At 42.0% G+C, this 19,378-nt stretch overlaps 1 protein-coding gene across 1 annotated transcript in view; it reads right to left on the bottom strand.

Annotated features, from left to right (window-relative positions):
- Positions 1 to 19,378, bottom strand: part of Colec12 (collectin subfamily member 12) — a 178,172-nt gene that overhangs the window by 149,403 nt on the left and 9,391 nt on the right. The window contains exon 2 of the mRNA XM_047526956.1: positions 6,138 to 6,188. Within this exon, the coding sequence (XP_047382912.1) occupies positions 6,138 to 6,188 (51 nt within the window). The remainder of the gene's footprint in view (positions 1 to 6,137; positions 6,189 to 19,378) is intronic.

Here is a 19,378-nt window from a genome sequence, read left to right as displayed (position 1 = left end):
ACCAAAATTCCCAGCTTCTTGGTCTTAGGAACTCTGACTTCCTACCTGGGAGCAGAGGCTACAGGGGGTCAGATGAGCTATTCCATGAATCCCCTTCAAGCCAATTTTGCCCAAAAATCTCTTGGTGCCAACTTCTCCATGTGCCATTTGACATCAGATTCTTCTAAAATCAAAAATGCCAACTCTGTTAGGATTTGCAAAGCTCCATGAGTCAAACCCTCCCTCTAAGTGATGCAAACAGCTTTCAAAGAAACCCTACACAAAAGGACACCAAGTCAAACTCTGGGCCCCCATGAATCTCCCAGGGTCAGTCCTTGGCTTCATGTCTTCCCCTCTCTACTTAGAGATGTTTGGGAAAGGTGCTGCTGAAAGGGCAGCCTCACACTGAGCATATTCAGTTCTTCCCCACAGGAAATGATGGAAATTCCTGGTATTCTCCTCATGGAAGGGTAAACTCTGCTAGTGTCAGTCTCCCAAAGGGCAAAGGGAGATGGATGCCTGCGGCCCTCCTTGTTACTGGAGTAGGAGTAGATGGCTGCTTAGTGACACTTTCTCCAAATCCAAAGATGAAGCCAGGCTTCTGGGAAGAGTCCCTGGAGAGGAGAGACAGGCAGCCTGCCTCCCCCAAGCCCAAGCTGCCAGAGGTGAAGGCATCCAAGTGTTCATCTTGAGCAGCTTCCCAAGGACAGTTTGGCATCCTCCTGGAAAACTCGGTCCTCTCTGTATTGGGCTGGGATGTGGTTCAGCAGTAGAGGGCTGGCTTAGCATAAAGGGTCCCGGTTCAATCCCTGGCACCACAAACCAGACAAAACAAAAATCCTTTCTACATTGAAAGCAGGAATTCACCAGGTGCCTCAGAATGAACCTTTCTTTCTAGTTATAATGATAAATCATTCATGTGTTGTGATTTTCTGGAAGCCTTAATGGTCCTTTATGCTTTTAGATATTCCGTTTCCTTAAATCTCTTGAAAAAAAAAATAGCTCAATGATTTAACTCAGGCTGTTGAAGTTTTGTACATTTATCTCCTTGGAGGATAAGTTTGGAAGGAGAGGATGGGGATGGTGAGAAGTGAGGTCAGAACACTGCTGGGCTCTATTCCGGACATATTTCTGATGCTGCTTCAACATGCCCTGCATTCAGTGGGTTAAATAGCTAAAAATACTCTTGCTAAGCTGGGTGCAGTGCACACCAGTGGTCCTGGCTACTCATGAGGTTGAGGCAGGAGGACCACTTGAATCCAAGAGTTCAAGGTCAGCCTAAGCAACATAGCAAGACCCTGTCTCTTTAAAATGGAGAAATTAATTTTTAAAAATATGCATACACGTACACTTATTTATTTATTTATTTATTTATTCTCTTCCTAATCTGAAATTACTTCTCAAGGAAAGAAAAAAAGCTGTGCTTATTTGAAGTTAGAGCCATAAAAGGCCTGTGGAGTTGTGAAAACTATTTAAAAATGTACTTCAAAGAACACACTTACTGACCTTTAAAGAGAAAGGCATCTGATTTTGCCCCTTTTGGAACTGTAAACCCTAAATAATTTCCAGTAGTTCCTTAGAACTTTTCTACTTTGATTTTACTTGAGTTCTTCTCCATCAAGAGTATTTCCTTTTATTTTTTTGTTAGTTTCAGTTTGCAATTTTTCAGATCTTCTTCTCTCATAGCCATTAATAGTCCCTATTCCTGAGCCCCAAGGAAGCAATCCTGTCCAAGTTTTGTTTGTCAAACACAAATAACAAATGTTTCCAGCTGCCCCCACTTGCTCACTGTGAACCCTTAAATTCACCCTGTGATTTTTTTCAGGCTGAACCATGTATCTCTTGCCCCTCCATCATTTCAATCTGGACATCTATTATTATACCAGGTCACAATCCAAAAACAACACAGCAGAACCCACTGCGACCAATCAGTGAAACAAAGTCAGGCTGATTACCCTCAGCACAGACAGGGGCCAAGCAGGCTCCAGAAGGAGAACCCAGGGCACCCAGGGTGATACTGATCCTCTCTACCTCTATGCTAAGAAAGACACAGGGATTTCAGAACGACATGTGATATTTTTGAAGAAAGTAGTAACTGGGAAATAAGTAGAACAGTATCATGGTAGTATGTCATATTTTGTAGATGGAAAATAAAAATTAATAGACTGGTACCTCATGTTCCAGAAAAGGAACTTTGCCAGATTGTAACCATAGTTACACTTCAATTAGCTCTGCGGACTTGGGCCAAGAAATGCTGACCCATCAAGTCTGATTAAAGTTTGAAAATGCTCACTTAATTAACTCTTCAGAGTTCCCCCTTCTTGAAGCTTTTGTCACAGGAACAAATTAGTGGCAAAACCGTCAGACTTAACTCTCTCTCTTTTTCAGACACCTGCCCAGAACTCTGAGGATGGGGCTAACAACTTTGACATATGGAAAAACTGAAGAAAAACAGAAGATCCAGCTGAGACTAAAATGCAATAATGAGCCCATGAACAACCAAGGGGATGATTATACTAAAATAATACAATACCAAGCTAGATCACTAGAGAAGATCATGTGTTTTGCTCTTTATGGTAACACTATGCTGAATTTGAAAAAGGCCAGCCTTGGCTTTTTATACCAAATGCTTCTGAGTAACTATGTATGAATAACTTTGGAAAGGAAGCCCACCCAGTAAAGATTTGCTAACACAATGGCCCCTTTGTCTTGAGAATTAACCCCCTGCTTCATGGGTAGGCTAAAATCAAGTTGTGTTTATTATATTTGTATGAACAAGACATACCTAAAATTAGACAATAACTAAACCCTCTGAGGTATGCAGTCTACTTTTGCAAAAAATAAAAGCCTACAATATGACCATGGTCAGAGTAAATCACACCTTCACATCTCTTCAGAATGAGGTTTCGGGCCTGTCACACTGATATTCTGCACCAAAATGTCTGGAGAGTGTTAACAGCCCCAAATCTCAGGAGAGTGATAATACAGCCTTATGTTTTTATAGTGCAGCATCCTCAAAGCTCCCACCCACCTGGTACCTCTTAGCCTCACCAAAGCTCTTCGAGGTAGATTGATCTACCTTAGCAGGTGTCACTCTGCTTATTGGGCAAATGCAGCATGTGAGGCTCACAGAGTTAAAATAACTTGTTTCAAGTCACAAGGTTAATTAAGAGCAGAGCCCAAAGGGCTGCCCCACCTCTGGACACCTACTTTACACCTCACTGCCAACCTGCTGCCCTGTGGAAGGGACTTAGTCTTCCTTTAATGGGTGAAGGTCAGCCATACCTGAAGGAGTGGGTTCTTTTTTTTTTTTTTATTAAGATCTTTTTTATTTTTACAGACTGCATTTTGATTCATTGTACACAAATGGAGTACAACTTTTCATTTCTATGGTTGTGCACAATATAGGTTCACACCATTCGTGTAATCATACATATACATAGGGTAATACTGTCTGTTTTATTCTACTATCTTTCTGTCCCCCACTCCCTCCCACCCAATTTTCCTCTACACCATCCAAAGTTCCTTCATTCTTCTCTTCCCCCATCAACCCCCCTTGTTTTATTTATATATATATATATATATATATATATATATATATATATATATATCTCATCATGCACTTATCAGAAAAAACATTCAGCCTTTGGTTTTCTGGGTTTGGCCTATTTCACTTAGCATGGTATTTTCCAACTTCATCCATTAAGTAGCAAATGCCATAACTTTATTCTTCTTTATGGCTGAGTAATAAAGGAATGGGTTCTTGAGCTCTGCTGGACTCAAAGATCAGATTTGGCCTCTTCTTAGGAACTGAAAGTCTATTTACGTTCTAAAGAACCAGGCCCCAAATCCTAGCCTTGTAAAAGTAGCTAGGTCCCCTCAGTGGGACCAGATTGGGTGGCTGGCTCACTTTAGGGTTCTTGAGCTGCAGGAAGCCCCTCTGGCACACAGAGGTTGAGAGGTCCCCTCAACCTGACTATGAGTCCTTTCCCCAAACAACACTAGCCTAAGAGTTAGATCTTCAGCCCCAGCTCCAGCTAACTCCTTGAGCAAAGACTTTCTCTATCTGAGCCTCACTTCGCTAATCTGTAAAATTGGAGACTAATTTAAATAATTACAAAGGCTCTTCCCAATTCTATCCAAGTCCAATGTTGGATATCCATTTTTGCCCAGAAACATAATCCTTTTACAGCCTCATCCAAGGTTTCCCATTTTAATTTCAGCCCTCTCTTCTATTACTACAGCTCGGTGTCATTATCTTCATGCTTCTCTGATTATGCTCTCCAATATTTGCAAGTTATCATGTCACCTCTGAGTCATCAGGTGGCAATTTCCATGCATAATTTAACCCCAGAAATTAAAACCCCTTCAACAAGGTACAATTTTTTGTATCTTTCTCTCCAAATCCCCACCCATCTAGCTAGCAATATGGCCATGCAATTTATTAAAATTCGAAAGAAACTTTTTATTTTCATTCTTCATAATTCTGTTTTCCAAAATACATAAGCAGCTCAACATTCACTTTACCTTTTTGTGCATGTGAGACAAGCAGTCTACCAACTGAGCTACATTCCCAGTCCTACTTTGCCTTATTTTGACAGGTTTGATCTTCCTCTTTGTTTCTGCCTTTGCATGTTTTCTTGTTGTGTCTGTTGTTTTCCTTTGTATTCATGGTTTTGTCTTCACTGCTACTGCAACCTTCAGTGACTCCCCCAGTGAAAAGTGGAACTACACAGGGTACCAATCCAGGGACAAGCAATTGTGTAAAAGAATAGGAGTATGCAGGAGGGGAGAGGACTGGGTCTGGCCACTCTGCCAGGACATGAATGGAGAAGCCAGGAGCCTGGGGCCACTGCAGTTCCATATTAAAACCCTACTCCCCACACACACACACACACACACTTTTTTTTTTTTTTTTCCCAGAATGAAAAGTAGAAGTATGTTTCCAGAAGGAAAAAATGCTAAAACAATGAGGGAGCCAGAGCAGCTGGGGGCTGTTAACTTTAATCAAAGTCCAGCCAGGAATTTTTTTAAGCAACAGGAAATAGATTCATTCTCTTTCATAGTCTTCTCTCTTATCTCTCTCTATCTCTGACTCTCTCTCTCTCTCTCTCTCTTCTCCTCTATCCTTCTTCATTACTTCTGGCTAAGACACAGAAATAAACTGGTCAGAAAAACCTCAGTTCCTTGAAACTACAGCATTTACTGGCATTTCAAAGCCAAACTACAGAGACTGAGAAGCCTGGTCAAAGCAAAGATCACTCTGTGTGGAGGGGCCACAGGAGGCAGAGGAGCAAGTATTAGTTCCTAGTGGCTGCTGTAACAGATCACCACAAACATGGCAGTTGAAACAATACAAAGTTCTTCTCTCCCAGTTTCAGAAGTCAAAAGTCTAAAATCAGCTTCGTTGGCTGAAATAAAGGTGTTGGAGGAACAGTTCTTGCTCTGGAGGCTCTGAAGGACGAGTCTATTTCCTTGCCTCTTTTTGCTTCTTGACTTAAGGGCCCTTCCCTCCCACTTCCTAGTATGTCACTTCGATCTCTACTTCCATCATCACATCACCTTCTTTCAAGCTCTTCCACTTAATCCCATCTGCAAAAAAGTCTTTTCTGCCATATAAGGTAACATTTAGGTTCTAGGAATCAGGATGCTGATGTTTGGGGGCCATTATTACTCAGCCTACCACAAAGCACAAGTGTGTAGTTGGGTTTCTGGAAAAAGTCCCCCCTCCTTGCTCATCCACTAATACAAAGTTATGAGCACAAGGCCGGAGCCACAGGTGAGACATGGCGAAGAAGATGGTTTCTAAACACCAACATGGAAAAATCCCTTGTCTTCTGCTCCTATCTTGTCACAGATTTACCTTTCCTGCCACATTCGGCTACTAAGCTGTTTTGTGTTCAGCAGGCCCAAAAACATCCCATTTCTTCCCTATACCTGGGCACGGCCCCAGTTCCACTGCCCCACAGGATTGTGGGTCATTATCCACCTGTTACACAGAAACTCAATTTCCAATCAAAAGTGAATCTCAGTACCACAAATGTTCATGTGTGTTGAGGGCTCATCAGTGACCTTGTTATTTGTGACAGTCTCTGAGGGTCAAATACTGTGTCCAGGATGGAGGCAAGGAGAAGGAACAGGGCTCTGTTAGAACTCACCAAACCTCTTGTAACCGAAGGACTGCACCTCCTCCTCCTCCGCAAAGTCGTCTGTAGAAGAAAAGACAAAGCTTTAACCTTGGCAAAGAGCAGACAGCACAGGGTGGACCAGGACTCCAGGGCTCTGATCTCACCCAGCTCCAACCTCCCCTTCATCCCAGAGGCCCATCACGGTGGCTTTCCTTCTGCTCCTGGATCACCTCAGGCTTTCTAAGAAGGACCCTGGTGACTCTGCACTAGCTGTTCCCCACTGCCTCGATTGCTCATCCTCCTTTCTTTTTTCTGGTTCTGGAGATTGAACCCAGGGGTACTTAACCACTGAGCCACATCCCCAGTCCTTTTTATTTCTTCTTTTGAGACAGGGTCTCAATAAGTTGCTCAGGGCCTCACTAAGTTGCTAAGGTTCGCTTTGAACTTGAGATCCTCCTGCCTCTGCCTCCCAAGCCACTGGGATGACAGGCGTGTGCCACCATGCCCTGCTATCTTCCTCCTTTCTTAATGGGACTCCTTCTAATTCAGTCCTCAGCTAACGTGTGACTCCTTCAAGATGCCTTTCTGGACCACCCAGCCACTCCCCATCGCAATGCTTTATTTCCGTATCACTCTCTGATGGCCTCCTCTGGAGCGTATGTGTACATATGCCTGTTAGTTTATTGTTGTCTTCATAATTCCTGTGAGCAGAAACTTTTTCTATTAAGAGTCACATGAATAAACCCCCAAGTCCTAGAACGGTACTTCTCACAGAGTAAAGGTTTAATACATGTTGAATGGCCAGACGTGGAGGCACATGCCTGTAATCCTCCTGCCGAGGCAGGAGGATCGCAAGTTTGAGTCTAGTCTCTGCAACTTAGTGGAGACCCCGCCTCAAAATAAAAATACAAAGGACTAGGAGTACAGCTCAGTGATAAAGTGCTAGTGGGTTCAACTCCCAGTGCCAGGGAAAAACAATGTTGAATGAAGGATCAACTAGCCCAGGGTTATCTTATCTATTGAATAGATAAATTAAGTTATCTATTAAAGCTCTCCCTTTCAGATGTCTGGGCTCTGGAGTCAGAGCTTCCACCAATTATCACAGCACCTCAGAAGCCCAGTATAACTCCTGCAATGACAGCCAAACACTTCCCCACTCTCTGCTGAATAAACGGACCCAACAATTAATTGCCAGTAAATGCACTTCAACATACAGGCCCGCTGGGGGAATTCCCAAATGTAGAACCACTGTGGAAACTAAAGAGGTAGGATATCAGCCAAGCTTTCTACCAAAAAGGCCTAAAGTGTCCCTCCCATTGTGGACATGACACCATCCCTCATCACGGTGATACAGATCTTCTCATTTTCCAGTGCTACAGAAGGGCAAGCACTTGCAGATACAATTTCACATTAATTGTGCAATGAAGGGACAGTTTGCTGACAAGTAAAAGGTGCCTAGGCAGATCTTATCAGGAGGCCCCGACCAAATCAGATGCTCTTCCACTTACAATAGGGTTATATCTTGATAAACCCACTGTAAGTTGAAAATATCAACTTTAATAAAATGCCTTTAAGATACTTAACCTACCCAACATCATAGCTTAGCAACAGTACACTATAGTGGCTGTTTCCCCTCAGGATCACGGGGCTGACCACCGGCTGCCACTCACAGCTACTGCCCAGCCTCACTAGAGAATACTTAATTATGCTGCATGTCACCTAGCCTGGGGCAAGGTCTAAATTTAAATTTTCAAGTATGGTTTCTACTGCATTTGTATCTTCTTTGCACCACTATCAAGTTGAAAAATAATTGAAAAATCATTAAGTTCAATAATTATAAATCAGAGACTCTGTATTCTTGAATTGGCCACCGTTACAGCTCCAGCCCCCAGTCTTCAGATCAGGGGCATAGATCCAGCACTCAACTATGGGTCAGAGACTGCCAGGCCATGGGCTTCAGAGATGAGGTAAGTCATATGCAGGGGAAAACTAAACCTCTGTGACAGTCTTTTTCAACCCCCAAACAGGACCTGGCTATATTCGAACCTCGAAATGTTATAGAGAATCCAAGATGTGTGGCATCTATAACATAATGGGAAAAAATGGTTGGTTACAGTGCGTTATAAAAACACACGTGAAAGAGCAATGTGATCATCTTTGTGCTTCACCACTGTGTCCTTCCACTGAGGACAGGGAAGAGATCTTGGTTTGGAATCTCGAAGGCCAGGTATTTATAATCAAAGTGGTCTTCTCAAGACAGGGATTAGAGCTTAAGTTCTTTCTGCACGAAAAAACAAGAGAACAGCACTTTTCTTACCGTCTCGGTGATTGGTTCGTTCAGCAAACACAAATCAAGCCCTTACTCTGTCTCTGTTTTACTTAGTAATCTATCAAATTAATGGCTGAGGCCTGGTCTATTCTCAGTTAAAGAGAAATCCTTATCTGCAGCTTCTGTTGGAAATCCATTCATTTGTTTATTCATTCACTCAGTAAATGGTGGTTCATTCACTCAGTAAGTGGTTGTCCCTTAGCATCCTCTGGTACCCACAGATGCTTAAGTCCCTCATAAAACATCACAGTATTTGTATGATAGTGCACATACATCCTCCTGCATACTTTAAATCATCTCCAGATTGCTTATAGTACTTAACACAATGTAAATACTATGTAAATAGTTGCTTGCTATGCTGTGTTGTTCAGGGAATAATGACAAGAAGTATATATATATATATATATATTCAGTTCAGATGCGATTTTTTAAAAAGTATTTCAATCCACAGTTTGTTGAACTGAAGAATGCAAAACCTGCGGATCTGGAAGGTCAACTGCATATGTTTCTAACCTAGCCAAGTCGTTGAGATGCCACCCAAGCATCAGCTCTCCCTCAGGCTGAAGCCCCTCCACCACCAGGCCACCTCTGCAACAGGATCCACTCACACACACTCTGTGGGCCAGGGAAACATCACTGAAGTTTTCGAAGGAAAAAAAGAGAGAGAGAGAGCAGGTTTATGCCACGCCCCCAATAGCAAACAGCTCAATAATTTCCCATTAGATATTTCTGTTCTCCCCTCAAAGCTTCTTTTAAGCAGGGCTACCATTAGTTTATTTGTTTGTTTGTTTTCTTTTCCCTTTCTGATCTTTTTCCCATGCAGTATTTAGCCTGGCAGACTCCTCTCTCCTTCTTAAAACTTTAATTTCTGGGAACTTTACTTTCTCACATTTTTTGTTATAAAAGTAGTTCAGTCCTGCCTCTACTTCTTCCTCCAAATTAGAATATTCAAGCCCATTAGGAGCTCAAGCAATCAAAGGCCTAACTAGCGACCCTCCCACATTAGGGCTCACAGAGTGTCTCCTGGCTTCTTGCTTTACTCTCATCCCAAAAAGATTAGCCATTCTTTTAATAGCTACTAAAAGAATTTTAAAAAGTCTCCATCTCACCCATATCTAAAAGTAGATAGAAAATCATGAGATGTGAGGGCTACTAATGAAGTTGTACAGGTCACTTCTGACTGGGATTTCAGGAAAGGTCTTATAGAGAAGTATCTTAAACCAGTACTTCTCCATGTTTTCCTTGTGTGTGGAAAAGGGCAATTAGAAAAATGATACACATTAGATTCCCTACCTGGGAAGCTCATAATGGTTTTTGAACTTTTTGAGACTCTAAGAAGGGCTAAGAGGGTGGGGGGACTTGTCTAAATTTGTTTCATGCAATATTCTCAAATGTTGACTCTAGAATCCTGTTTCTTATCCTTCAAAGTTAGGACAGGTAAAGCTCAGTGTGTTCTCCAGTTTTCAGTCACTATAACAAATATCTCTGAGATAACCAACTTGTAAAGAGAGAAGGTTTATTTTGACTCATAGTTTCAGTGGTTCCAGTTCATGCTCAATCAAGCCTTTTGCTTTTAGGCCTGTGGTGAGGCTGCATATCATGGTGGGGAGCACATGCCCAGTCAACTCATGCCCAAAATGTAAAAGAGAAAAAAGGTTAGAGACCAGGATCACACAATCCCTTCAAAGGCATGCCCCCAAAGACTTAAAATCTTCCAGTAGGCCCCAACTCTTAACGTTTCTACTATCTCCCAATATTGCCAAGCTGGGGACCAAGCTTTTAACACGTGGGTCTTTGAGGAAAACTGCAGATCCAAATTATACCATGGGTATACAGTCCATTAGCTTAGATGTCCCCTCAGAGCCCTGGGTCAATTTTTTCCAACTGCTCAGTTAAAAAGCAGTCTATATCAGGCCAGTGGTAGGTGTGGGACTTTAGGGACTTCAGGGGGGAAAAAAAAAGGCAAAAGCTGATGGGACTGGTGATTATGGAGACAACCTAGGTCAGGATTCAAAGGCCATAGGAGATGGAACCAACAGTCAGTGTTCCTAGCAGCTGAGCATTTTGCAGGGCAAAAGGCTATGGTGCGGCTGGGGTTGTGGCTCAGTGGCAGAGCGCTTGCCTAGCATGTGTGAGGCACTGGGTTCAATTCTCAGTACCACATATAAATAAGTGAATAAAGGTCCAACAACAACTAAAAAAGTAAAAACACTTTTTGTGGTTATGACAAAAAGTCCAACATTATGCACGGCATTAAATTCTGTTTTCAAAACCTTTTCCTCCCACTGTATGGACTCAAGCTAAATGTATCCCAGGTTGTCTGTACAGTATCCAGGCCTGCAAAGATGATAAACTCAAATGAGGATTTTCTTTGGACACCAGTCTCCTTAGCAACTTGCCACTCTCCAAAATTTGTCTCTGAGAGTCAAAGCCACCTAATTGCTACACTCCTGTACCAAGTGTTGGGATAGTTTTGCAGTTCTGGTTCTGACTCCCTCAGATGGAAAAGCCACTTGAAACCAGGGCATCTGTCACATGGTATCTCAGCAATGAGCAGACTTATGGCACATGTTAGGCACATAATAGTTACTGAAAACTAAGTGAAGTAGAAATATACATGTCTCTACCTCTCCTGCTAGTCCATGAATTCCTTAAAGAGATTAAGTCTTCCTCTCTTTGCACATATGCCATTTTGGAGAAAATGAAAGATATGAACATTTAGTCAGTACCTACTGAATGCCAAGCTCTTCGCATTTTGTTTTCTGTTTTACAGAAGAGGCTAAGAAAACTTAACATTAATGTGATACAAGGTCTCACAGCTTGTGAGTAACCCAGTCGAGACTAAGACCCAGGCCTGTGGGATGAGGGGGTTCCACACTGTGATGATAACTGACCCGCACTTGTAGCAGAGAAAGCTAAGAAGTATGGTTTATACTGCAGAATCCTACAAAGGCTTGGTAATTTAGAGCACAGGAAATTCTGGAAAGGGAATGAAAGTGTTATTATCATAGAAGACTGTGTGAACAAATGTTTAAGAAGCGCTTGGCTATAACCGGGTGCAGTGGCACACACCTGTAAGCCCAGTGGCTCAGGAGGCTGGAGCAGGAGAAACCCAAGTTCAAAGCCAGCCTCAGCAAGACCCTGTCTCTAAATAAAATACAAAATAGGGCTGAGGATGTGGCTCAGTGGTTGAGAGCCCCTGGGTTCAATCACCAGTACCAAAAAAAAGGAAGCACTTGGCTATAATCAAAAACATGCAGGATATAGCTCAGTGATAGGGTGAGTGTTCAGCATACCCAAGGCCTTGGTTTCAAGCACCAGGGCTGGGGATACAGCTCAGTTGGTAGAGTGCTTGCCTCATAAGCACAAGGCCCTGGGTTCAATCCCCAGCACCAACGAAAAAAAAAAAAAAAAAAAAATCACCAGCACCAAACACAAAGATAGGCAAGAATATGGAGAAATTTGAATCCTAATAAGCACTAGTGGGAATACAAAATGTTGCTGCTGCTATGGGAAATAGTCTGACAACTTCTCAAAAAGTTAAATATAGGGTTACAATATAATCCAGCAATTCTATCCTAGGTTCATATCCAAAAGAAATGAAAACACATGTGTACACAAAAACTTGTACATGAAAGTTTATTATAGCATTATTCATAATAGCAAAAGAAGGGAAACAATCCAGAAGTTCATCAACTGATGAATGGCTAAATTGTAGTAGTTAGTAATAAAAAGAAATGAAGTACCCCACACAGTGACACATGCCTGTAATCCCAGTGGCTCTGGAGGCTGAGGAAGGAGGATCATAAGTTCAAGGCCAGCCTCAGCAACTTAGCAAGGCCCTAAGCAACTCAGTGAGACCCTGTCTCTAACTAAAATACAAAAAAGGGCTGGGATGTGTCTCAGTGTTGTGTTCCTGGGTTCAATCCCTGGGGAGGGGAGGGGAGAGGAGGAAGGGGAAGGAGGAGGGGAGGAAGAAAGGGGGAGGGGTGGGAAAAGGAAATGGAAAGAAGGAAGAGATGAAGTACTGGTACATGCTAAAATGTAGATCAAGCCTTGAAAACTATGTCGAAAAAGAAGCCACCCTAAAAAAAACCCACATATTATTAGACTCAGAAAGCGGATTAATGTCCTTCTGGGGTCAGGAGTCTTGAGGAAATGTAGAAGTGACTGTTCATGGGTATGGGGTTTCTTTGTGCAGTGATAAAAGGTTCCGAATTTGGTTATAATAATGGTCATAACCACAAATATACAAAAAAAATTGAGGGCACACGTTAAGTGACTTGTATGGTATGTGGGGTACGGGTAGTTCGACCTACCTCTTCCCACGTGCCCCACACAGCAGGGTGACAGCCCCTCTCTGACCACAGAAGAAGACAGAAGGTTTATTATATGGTGAAGTTAGAATAAAAGGTCTTGCTGGGAATGGTGATGTACACCTGTAATCCCAGTGACTCGGGAGGATGAGGCAGAAGATCACAAGTTCAAGGCCAGCCTCAGCAACTGAGTGAGACTTTGTCTCAAAATAAAAAATAAAAAGTTCTGGGGGCTTAGCTCAGTAATAAAGTGCCCCTGGGTTCAATCCCCAGTACAAAAATAAATAAATAAATAAATAAATAAATAAATAAATAGTCTTAAGTAGGTGTCATGGCACATGCCAGTCCCAGGGAGGCAGAAGGTCACAAGTTTGAGGCCAATCTTGGCAATTTAGTGAGACCCTTTCTCAAAAAAAAAAAAAAAAAAAATATATATACACACACACACACACACACACACACACACACACACAGCCAGGTGTGGTAGTGCAAATCTATAATCCCAGCAGCTTGGAAGGCTGAGGTGAGAGGATCGCAAATTTAAGACTAGCCTCAGCAACTGAGCAAGACCCTAAGCAAGTTAGTGAGACCCTGTCTCAAAAAATTAAAAGGACCAGGGATATAGCTCAGAGGTAAAGTGCTCCTAGGTTAAATTCCCAGTATCAAAAAAAATTTTTTTTAAATAGCTCAGTGACAGAGTATCCTTGGTTTAATCCCCCAAGTACTACAAAACAAAACAAAATCTCTTGTCTGGGGTCCACCAGGAACAGTGGACAAGAATAGTAATGAAATATGAAATCAGAGGAAAAGGAAAGTTTGCCTACTAAAGAATGTGCAGACCTGAGTCGTCTTCTCCCACTCAGCCAGACTGTCTTCTCCAGGCTAAAGAGCAGAATGTTCTCTGGTGAACTTGAGTAGTCAAGAAAAATTATCTAATGATTCTAATTCTAGGAGGGTCTCAATAGAACAGTCCAGACTGACCGGCTTAGAGTAATGGTTACAGTTCACAAAACCCACAAATACAAAGAAGTTCCATTGACCTTTATGATGCTCTGCTCTTAAATATGGAAGACAGACAAGGGCCCCCAACAACTGACACAGCCTCTAACAAGAAGAGATAAAGATGAAAAAGGAAACCAGCTAAAGCAATTTGGAGGAAATACATAATACACCAAAAGATTAAAAGGTCAAAAAATAAATAAACATTTTGTCAATATACTTGCAGAGACAGAAGAATATATCCATAAAATAAGAACAGGTTGCTATTTTTAAAAAAGCAACCATCAAAGAAAAAGAAAGCAATCTGGAAATTAAAAATGATACAAAAACAATGTCCCAATGGAAGAGTGTGAAGACAGAGGCAAAATATTCCAGAAGGCAAAATGAAGGCAAATAAAAAGAATAAACACAGGGGGAAAACAGAGTCCATTTAGAGGGGTCCAATGTTCAAATAACAGTGTTTCAGGGAAAAGAACAGAGGGAACTTCTGTTCTTCTCCAATGGAGGAAACCACTGCAGAAGGAATTGAACCCCATTTTCCAGTCCTCAGGACATGCGCCTCCAGAGTAAAAGGGTCCATCGCTGTCCAGCACGAAGGAAGGAAAGAGAGCCACTCCAAGGCACATCATTATTAAATTCCAGAACACGGAGGACAAAAGAAAATCCTAAAAGCTTCCAGACAGGAAAAAAAAAAATCACTTATAATGGTATAAAAAAAAAAAAAAATAAGCAAGAACAACATAAGCATGTCCCTGACATCAGGGACATCAATTTTTTTTTTTTTTTTTTTTTTTTTTTGGAGACAGAGTCTTGATAAATTACTGAGACTGGCCTCAAACTTGGTGACTCTCCTGACTCAGCCTCCCAAGTCACTGGGATTACAAGTCAATTTATAATATAAAGCCTGCCACGTGCAAGTCCATTTCCTTCCCCTTGGATCTGGTTGGGCCCTGTAACTTGCTCTGTCCCATAGAATGTGGCAGAAATGGCTGGGGATGACTCGGGGCTAGGCCTTGGAGGACTTCCAGCTTCTATTTTCATAATCTAGGCAGCCAGCAGCCATGTGAAAATTTGACTGTCCTGCCAGACAAGAGGTTACCTGAAGAGAGACAGAATCCCTGGAAAACGAGAGATTCTGCAGGGAAAGACACACCAGGTAGCCCTCAGTCACTCCAGAAGCCACCTGCCCAAGCTGGCCACTGAGGGAAGCAGAGATGAGCTGCCCCTGCCCAGCTCAACCTGAACTGCGGAATCGTGAGCAAAGAGACAGCTGCTGTTTTAAGCTAGAGTTTCAATGGTTTGTTTGGCATCTTCTGATAACTGAAAGAAAATGCCAAAAGAAAATGCTAGAAATGTTATCAAGTGGTTGCCTCTGGAAAATGAAAAGAAATGAGAATGGACCAGGTGTACAAATGTTGTTTTTCATGATAGACCTGTGATATTACTTGACTATATGTATCCCTATCTCTGAAAAAAATATAGAGAGCGAGTAAAACAAGCCAAAAAAATGGAATATGAATGGAAGACAAAGTCAGGTAGACATAGAGTCCCAGCTACTCAGGAGCCAAGGAATACTTCAGGGTATGAAGTCTCTTAAAAAAACTAAAAAAAAAAAAAAAAAAAAAAAATTAAAAAGTCAGGTATTCAAAAAGAAAGTATTCTGATCCAGCAGATGCTGATGGCTAGAAAATATATCCAGAGTTAAGACAGTGAAGTTCAGACTGAAACAACAGAATAAAAAGTTTTGTACTTGGAACCTAAAATACCTGGCATAAAATAAGTTTCCAACAAATACCAAACTGAACAACATAGCAAGTTCAGGGCTTTTTCAGGGCTACAGATGAGCCCAGACCCTTGCATGTGCCAGGCCAGTGCTATACCAGTGAGCTACACCCACAGCCCCAGGGATCTGGTGATCACAGATCTGCGGCTCAAAGCCAGAGCTTCACACATGCTAGGCGAGCACTTTACCACTGAACTACAGTTCCAGCTCCCAATTCAGATTTTTAAGAGCCAGGCTGAAGGACTGTGGACAGGGACTTCTCTTCCAAGTGGAGCTTGGTGATTCTGTGTACAGATGTGTTTCCATCAGTGGTTCTATCCCATTTGAGTCCAGATGCATCCCAACTTTATATACTTATCATTACTGTTAGAATAAGAGTCCAGTACCATCTGTTGTTAAAATATTTTACTGTTTCCAAAACCAGCTGATAGCCAGGCACAGTGGCAGATGCCTGTATTTCAGCAACTTGGGAGGCTGAGAAAGGAGGACCACCAGTTCAAGGCCAGCCTCAGCAACTCAGCAAGGCCCTCAACAACTTAGTGAGAGCCTGTCTCAAAAAAAAAAAGGGCTAGATATGTAGTTCGATGGTAAAGCATCCCTGAGTTCAATGCCCAGTATCAAAAAAACCAAACCAGCTGGTGAATAGCCTCTGCATCACTACTACCTATTGTACACTACTACCTATTGTAGCAGGTCCCTGTCCCTGCACCCCTGGGACAAAGTAACCAGTATCAACTGCATCCCTGAGTCTGTGGTCACCCTCTACTGGCCAGTGCTCCGTGAAGTTGCTATCACTCCATGAAGTCGCTAAGGTGTGGGTACCGTCACCTCTTAAGAGTGCCTCCTGAGCTGCAAAATAGTTTGAGTATCCCATGAAGTTGCTGTGACATTCTGGAAGATGGTTTTCCTATGGTCAGAGGCTGATGTATTATTGATAAAACCTGGGCTTTGACATTAAAAGACCTCAGCTTGAAGACCCACTCCACCTTGTACTGGTAATGTAAGTTTGTGTCTCCTGTGGAATAGGCCTAATAATGCCTATCTCATATTTTGGGGAAGAAAAATTAAATGATAAATGGAAAATGGAAATATCCAACATGTACTGGTTGCTCAATAAATATGAGTTTTCTTTGAAGCAAGGGGGCAGAGGGAGCAATAGCAGCCTCTGTACTTTCAGGTCCAAATAAGTATGCCAGAACTTGAAAGTTCATGAAATACAGGAGAGCTTTAGATTTGGGTAGGGACTAAATTAATCATGTAGTTTCAAAAAACATAAAGCTTCATTCCAAAATGAGTATCTGAGGGAGGCAGACAATAGGAAAATTCGCTTAGCAAAAGAGTAAGATGGGGTGAGTTCCATTTGGGGCTTAAGCCCAAACTGGCACTGAAGAATCTCTTTGATACTGAAGAAGATTTATCTTAATGTCTTTGGGGGCCTCAAAAACTGAAGACCTTGGAGACAGGGTCTCTCTAGGTTGCCCAGGTTGACCGGGAACTCATGGTAGTCCTGCCTCAGCCTCCCCCGTGGCTGGGATTATAGGCTCACACAACCTTGCCTGGCTAAGAAAGGCACTGATTTTTATTTTATTTTATTTATTTATTTATTTGTTTATTTATTTTTGTACCAGGGATTGAACCCAGGGGCACTTAACCACTGAGCCACATCCCCAGTCCTTTTTATGTTTTATGTTGAGACAGGGTCTGGCTAAATTGCTTAGGGCCTGCGAAATTGCTGAGGCTAGCTTTGAACTCAGGATCCTCCTGCTTCAGCCTCTGAGTCACTGGGATTACAGGCGTGCACCACTGCGCCCAGCTCATTCTTTGATTTTGATTCAACCTTAAGTAGTACTGGTAAGACAGTAATCCCCCCTTTATCTGCAGTTTCACTTTCCCTGGTTTCAGTTACCCTTGGTCAACCTGGGTCTGAAAATATTGAGCAGAAAACTCCACAAACAAATAATTCATAGGTTTTAAATTGTGTGCCACTACAAATGGTGAGACGGAATCTCATCACAGCCCACTCAATCCCACCAGGAACGGGAGTCATGCCTCACTCCAGCGTGCCCTAGCCGTCTATGCCACCTGCCAGTTAGTCCCTGGATCTGAAATGTCCCTCAAAGGCTCACATGGTGAGGACTTGGTCCCTAATACAGCAATACTCAGAGGTGGGGCTCTTGGGAAGCAATCGGATCACAAGAGCTCCGACCTCACAGTGGATGAATCCACTGATAGATGAATCCTTTGACGTTTTAATGGGAGGTGTTGGAAAGTGTAGGAGGTGGAGCCTAGGTGGAGGGAATAGTGGAGGTGTGCCCTGGAAGGGAATATCTTGTCTCTGGCCCGTTCTTCCTTCTCTCTACCTCCTGGTCACTATGAAGTAAGCAGTTCCACTCCACTGGCCTTCTCTACCATCGTGATCCACCTCACCACAGGCCTAAAGCAACTGGGAACTGAAACCTCTGAAACCATGAGCCAAAATAAATCTTTGCTCCTGTAAGTTGTTTTTCTCAGGTATTTAGTCACAGCAACAAAAAGCTAACAAGTCACTCTGTAGTTGTCTCAGCAGATCATCTGTCACGGTGACAGCTCTGCATTGCTTATGGTCAAGTGACCCTTACATATAATGTGATGTCACAATGCCTACTTCATTCACTTCAATTCACCTCATCACGTGCACACTGTACCATTTAACATCATCACAAGAAGGTGAGAACAGAACAATAGATATTCTGAGAGAGACCACTTGCACAATTTTTATTATAATTGTTATAATGGTTATCTTATAATTAATATAACAATTTTTCACATGTGCTAAGCAAGCACTCTATCACTGAGTTATAACCCTGGCCCTATTTAACTATTATTGTTAATCTCTTACCATGCCTAATTCACAAATTAGACTTTATCATATGTAAGTTTATATATAAACATATATATATATATAAGAAAAAATACAATATATAAATACACATACATATTTACATTGGTTTTGGTACTATCTACAGTTTGAGGTTTCCATTGAGGTGTCTTGAAACATTCTCCAGGGATAAGGGGGGACTACTAGATTAGCCCTGGTTTCATAGCTCTAAAAATGTAAAATCTTATGTGACTCCTTGCATAACTTCCCTATTCCCCAGAGGTATTTCTGGACCATAGTTATTAAGTATTCTGCAAGTGCATGAGCTCAATGCAGTGTAACAAAATATCTGAAAACCAAGGTGGTTATTGTTGTTGATGTTGTTTTGGCTCAGGATATTTTTGAGGGGGTAATTAGATCTGCCTTTAATTCAGTCGCTCCAGATCTCCCTGCCCTCCCCAGACAGATGAAGGAACTTGTAGCAATTTAAATACTTAAGACTATTCAAAAGTATTACAAAAGATTACAATTACTCAGCTGTCTTCTCAAATTTGTTTTGCAACAAAATAATAGAATCACTTTCTGATTCAATGGTATTTTTTTAAGTCAAAAATATAGGTATAATATAACTCCAATTTTGGCACGACTTGAAATTCTAATGCTTATGTAAACAGCAGATACTTATTTGGGGGATGAAAAGAGAAAGATACCTTGTTCTTTCCTTTACATTCAACACAACTGAGGGGCATTTTTGTTACTTTTACCCCAAATTAGTAATGGTACTAAATCAGATTTCCCATAGCAGCCAGCAGCTTCATCAACTTGAAGTAGGCAGGAGATATGACATTCAAAACTGACAACTGTGTCCATCACTTACAGGTGAGCAGAGATGATGTGCTTCCTCTCTTCTGTGCAGGAAGTTCTCATCCAGTTATGTCAATCATGTTAATAAGACAGTCAGGATGAGGACTTGAATTCCTGCCTCAA

This window comes from Sciurus carolinensis, chromosome 15 (genome assembly GCF_902686445.1).
Source record: "Sciurus carolinensis chromosome 15, mSciCar1.2, whole genome shotgun sequence".
NCBI classification, from domain to species: Eukaryota; Metazoa; Chordata; class Mammalia; order Rodentia; family Sciuridae; genus Sciurus; species Sciurus carolinensis.
This window is presented reverse-complemented; position numbering and strand designations above follow the sequence as displayed.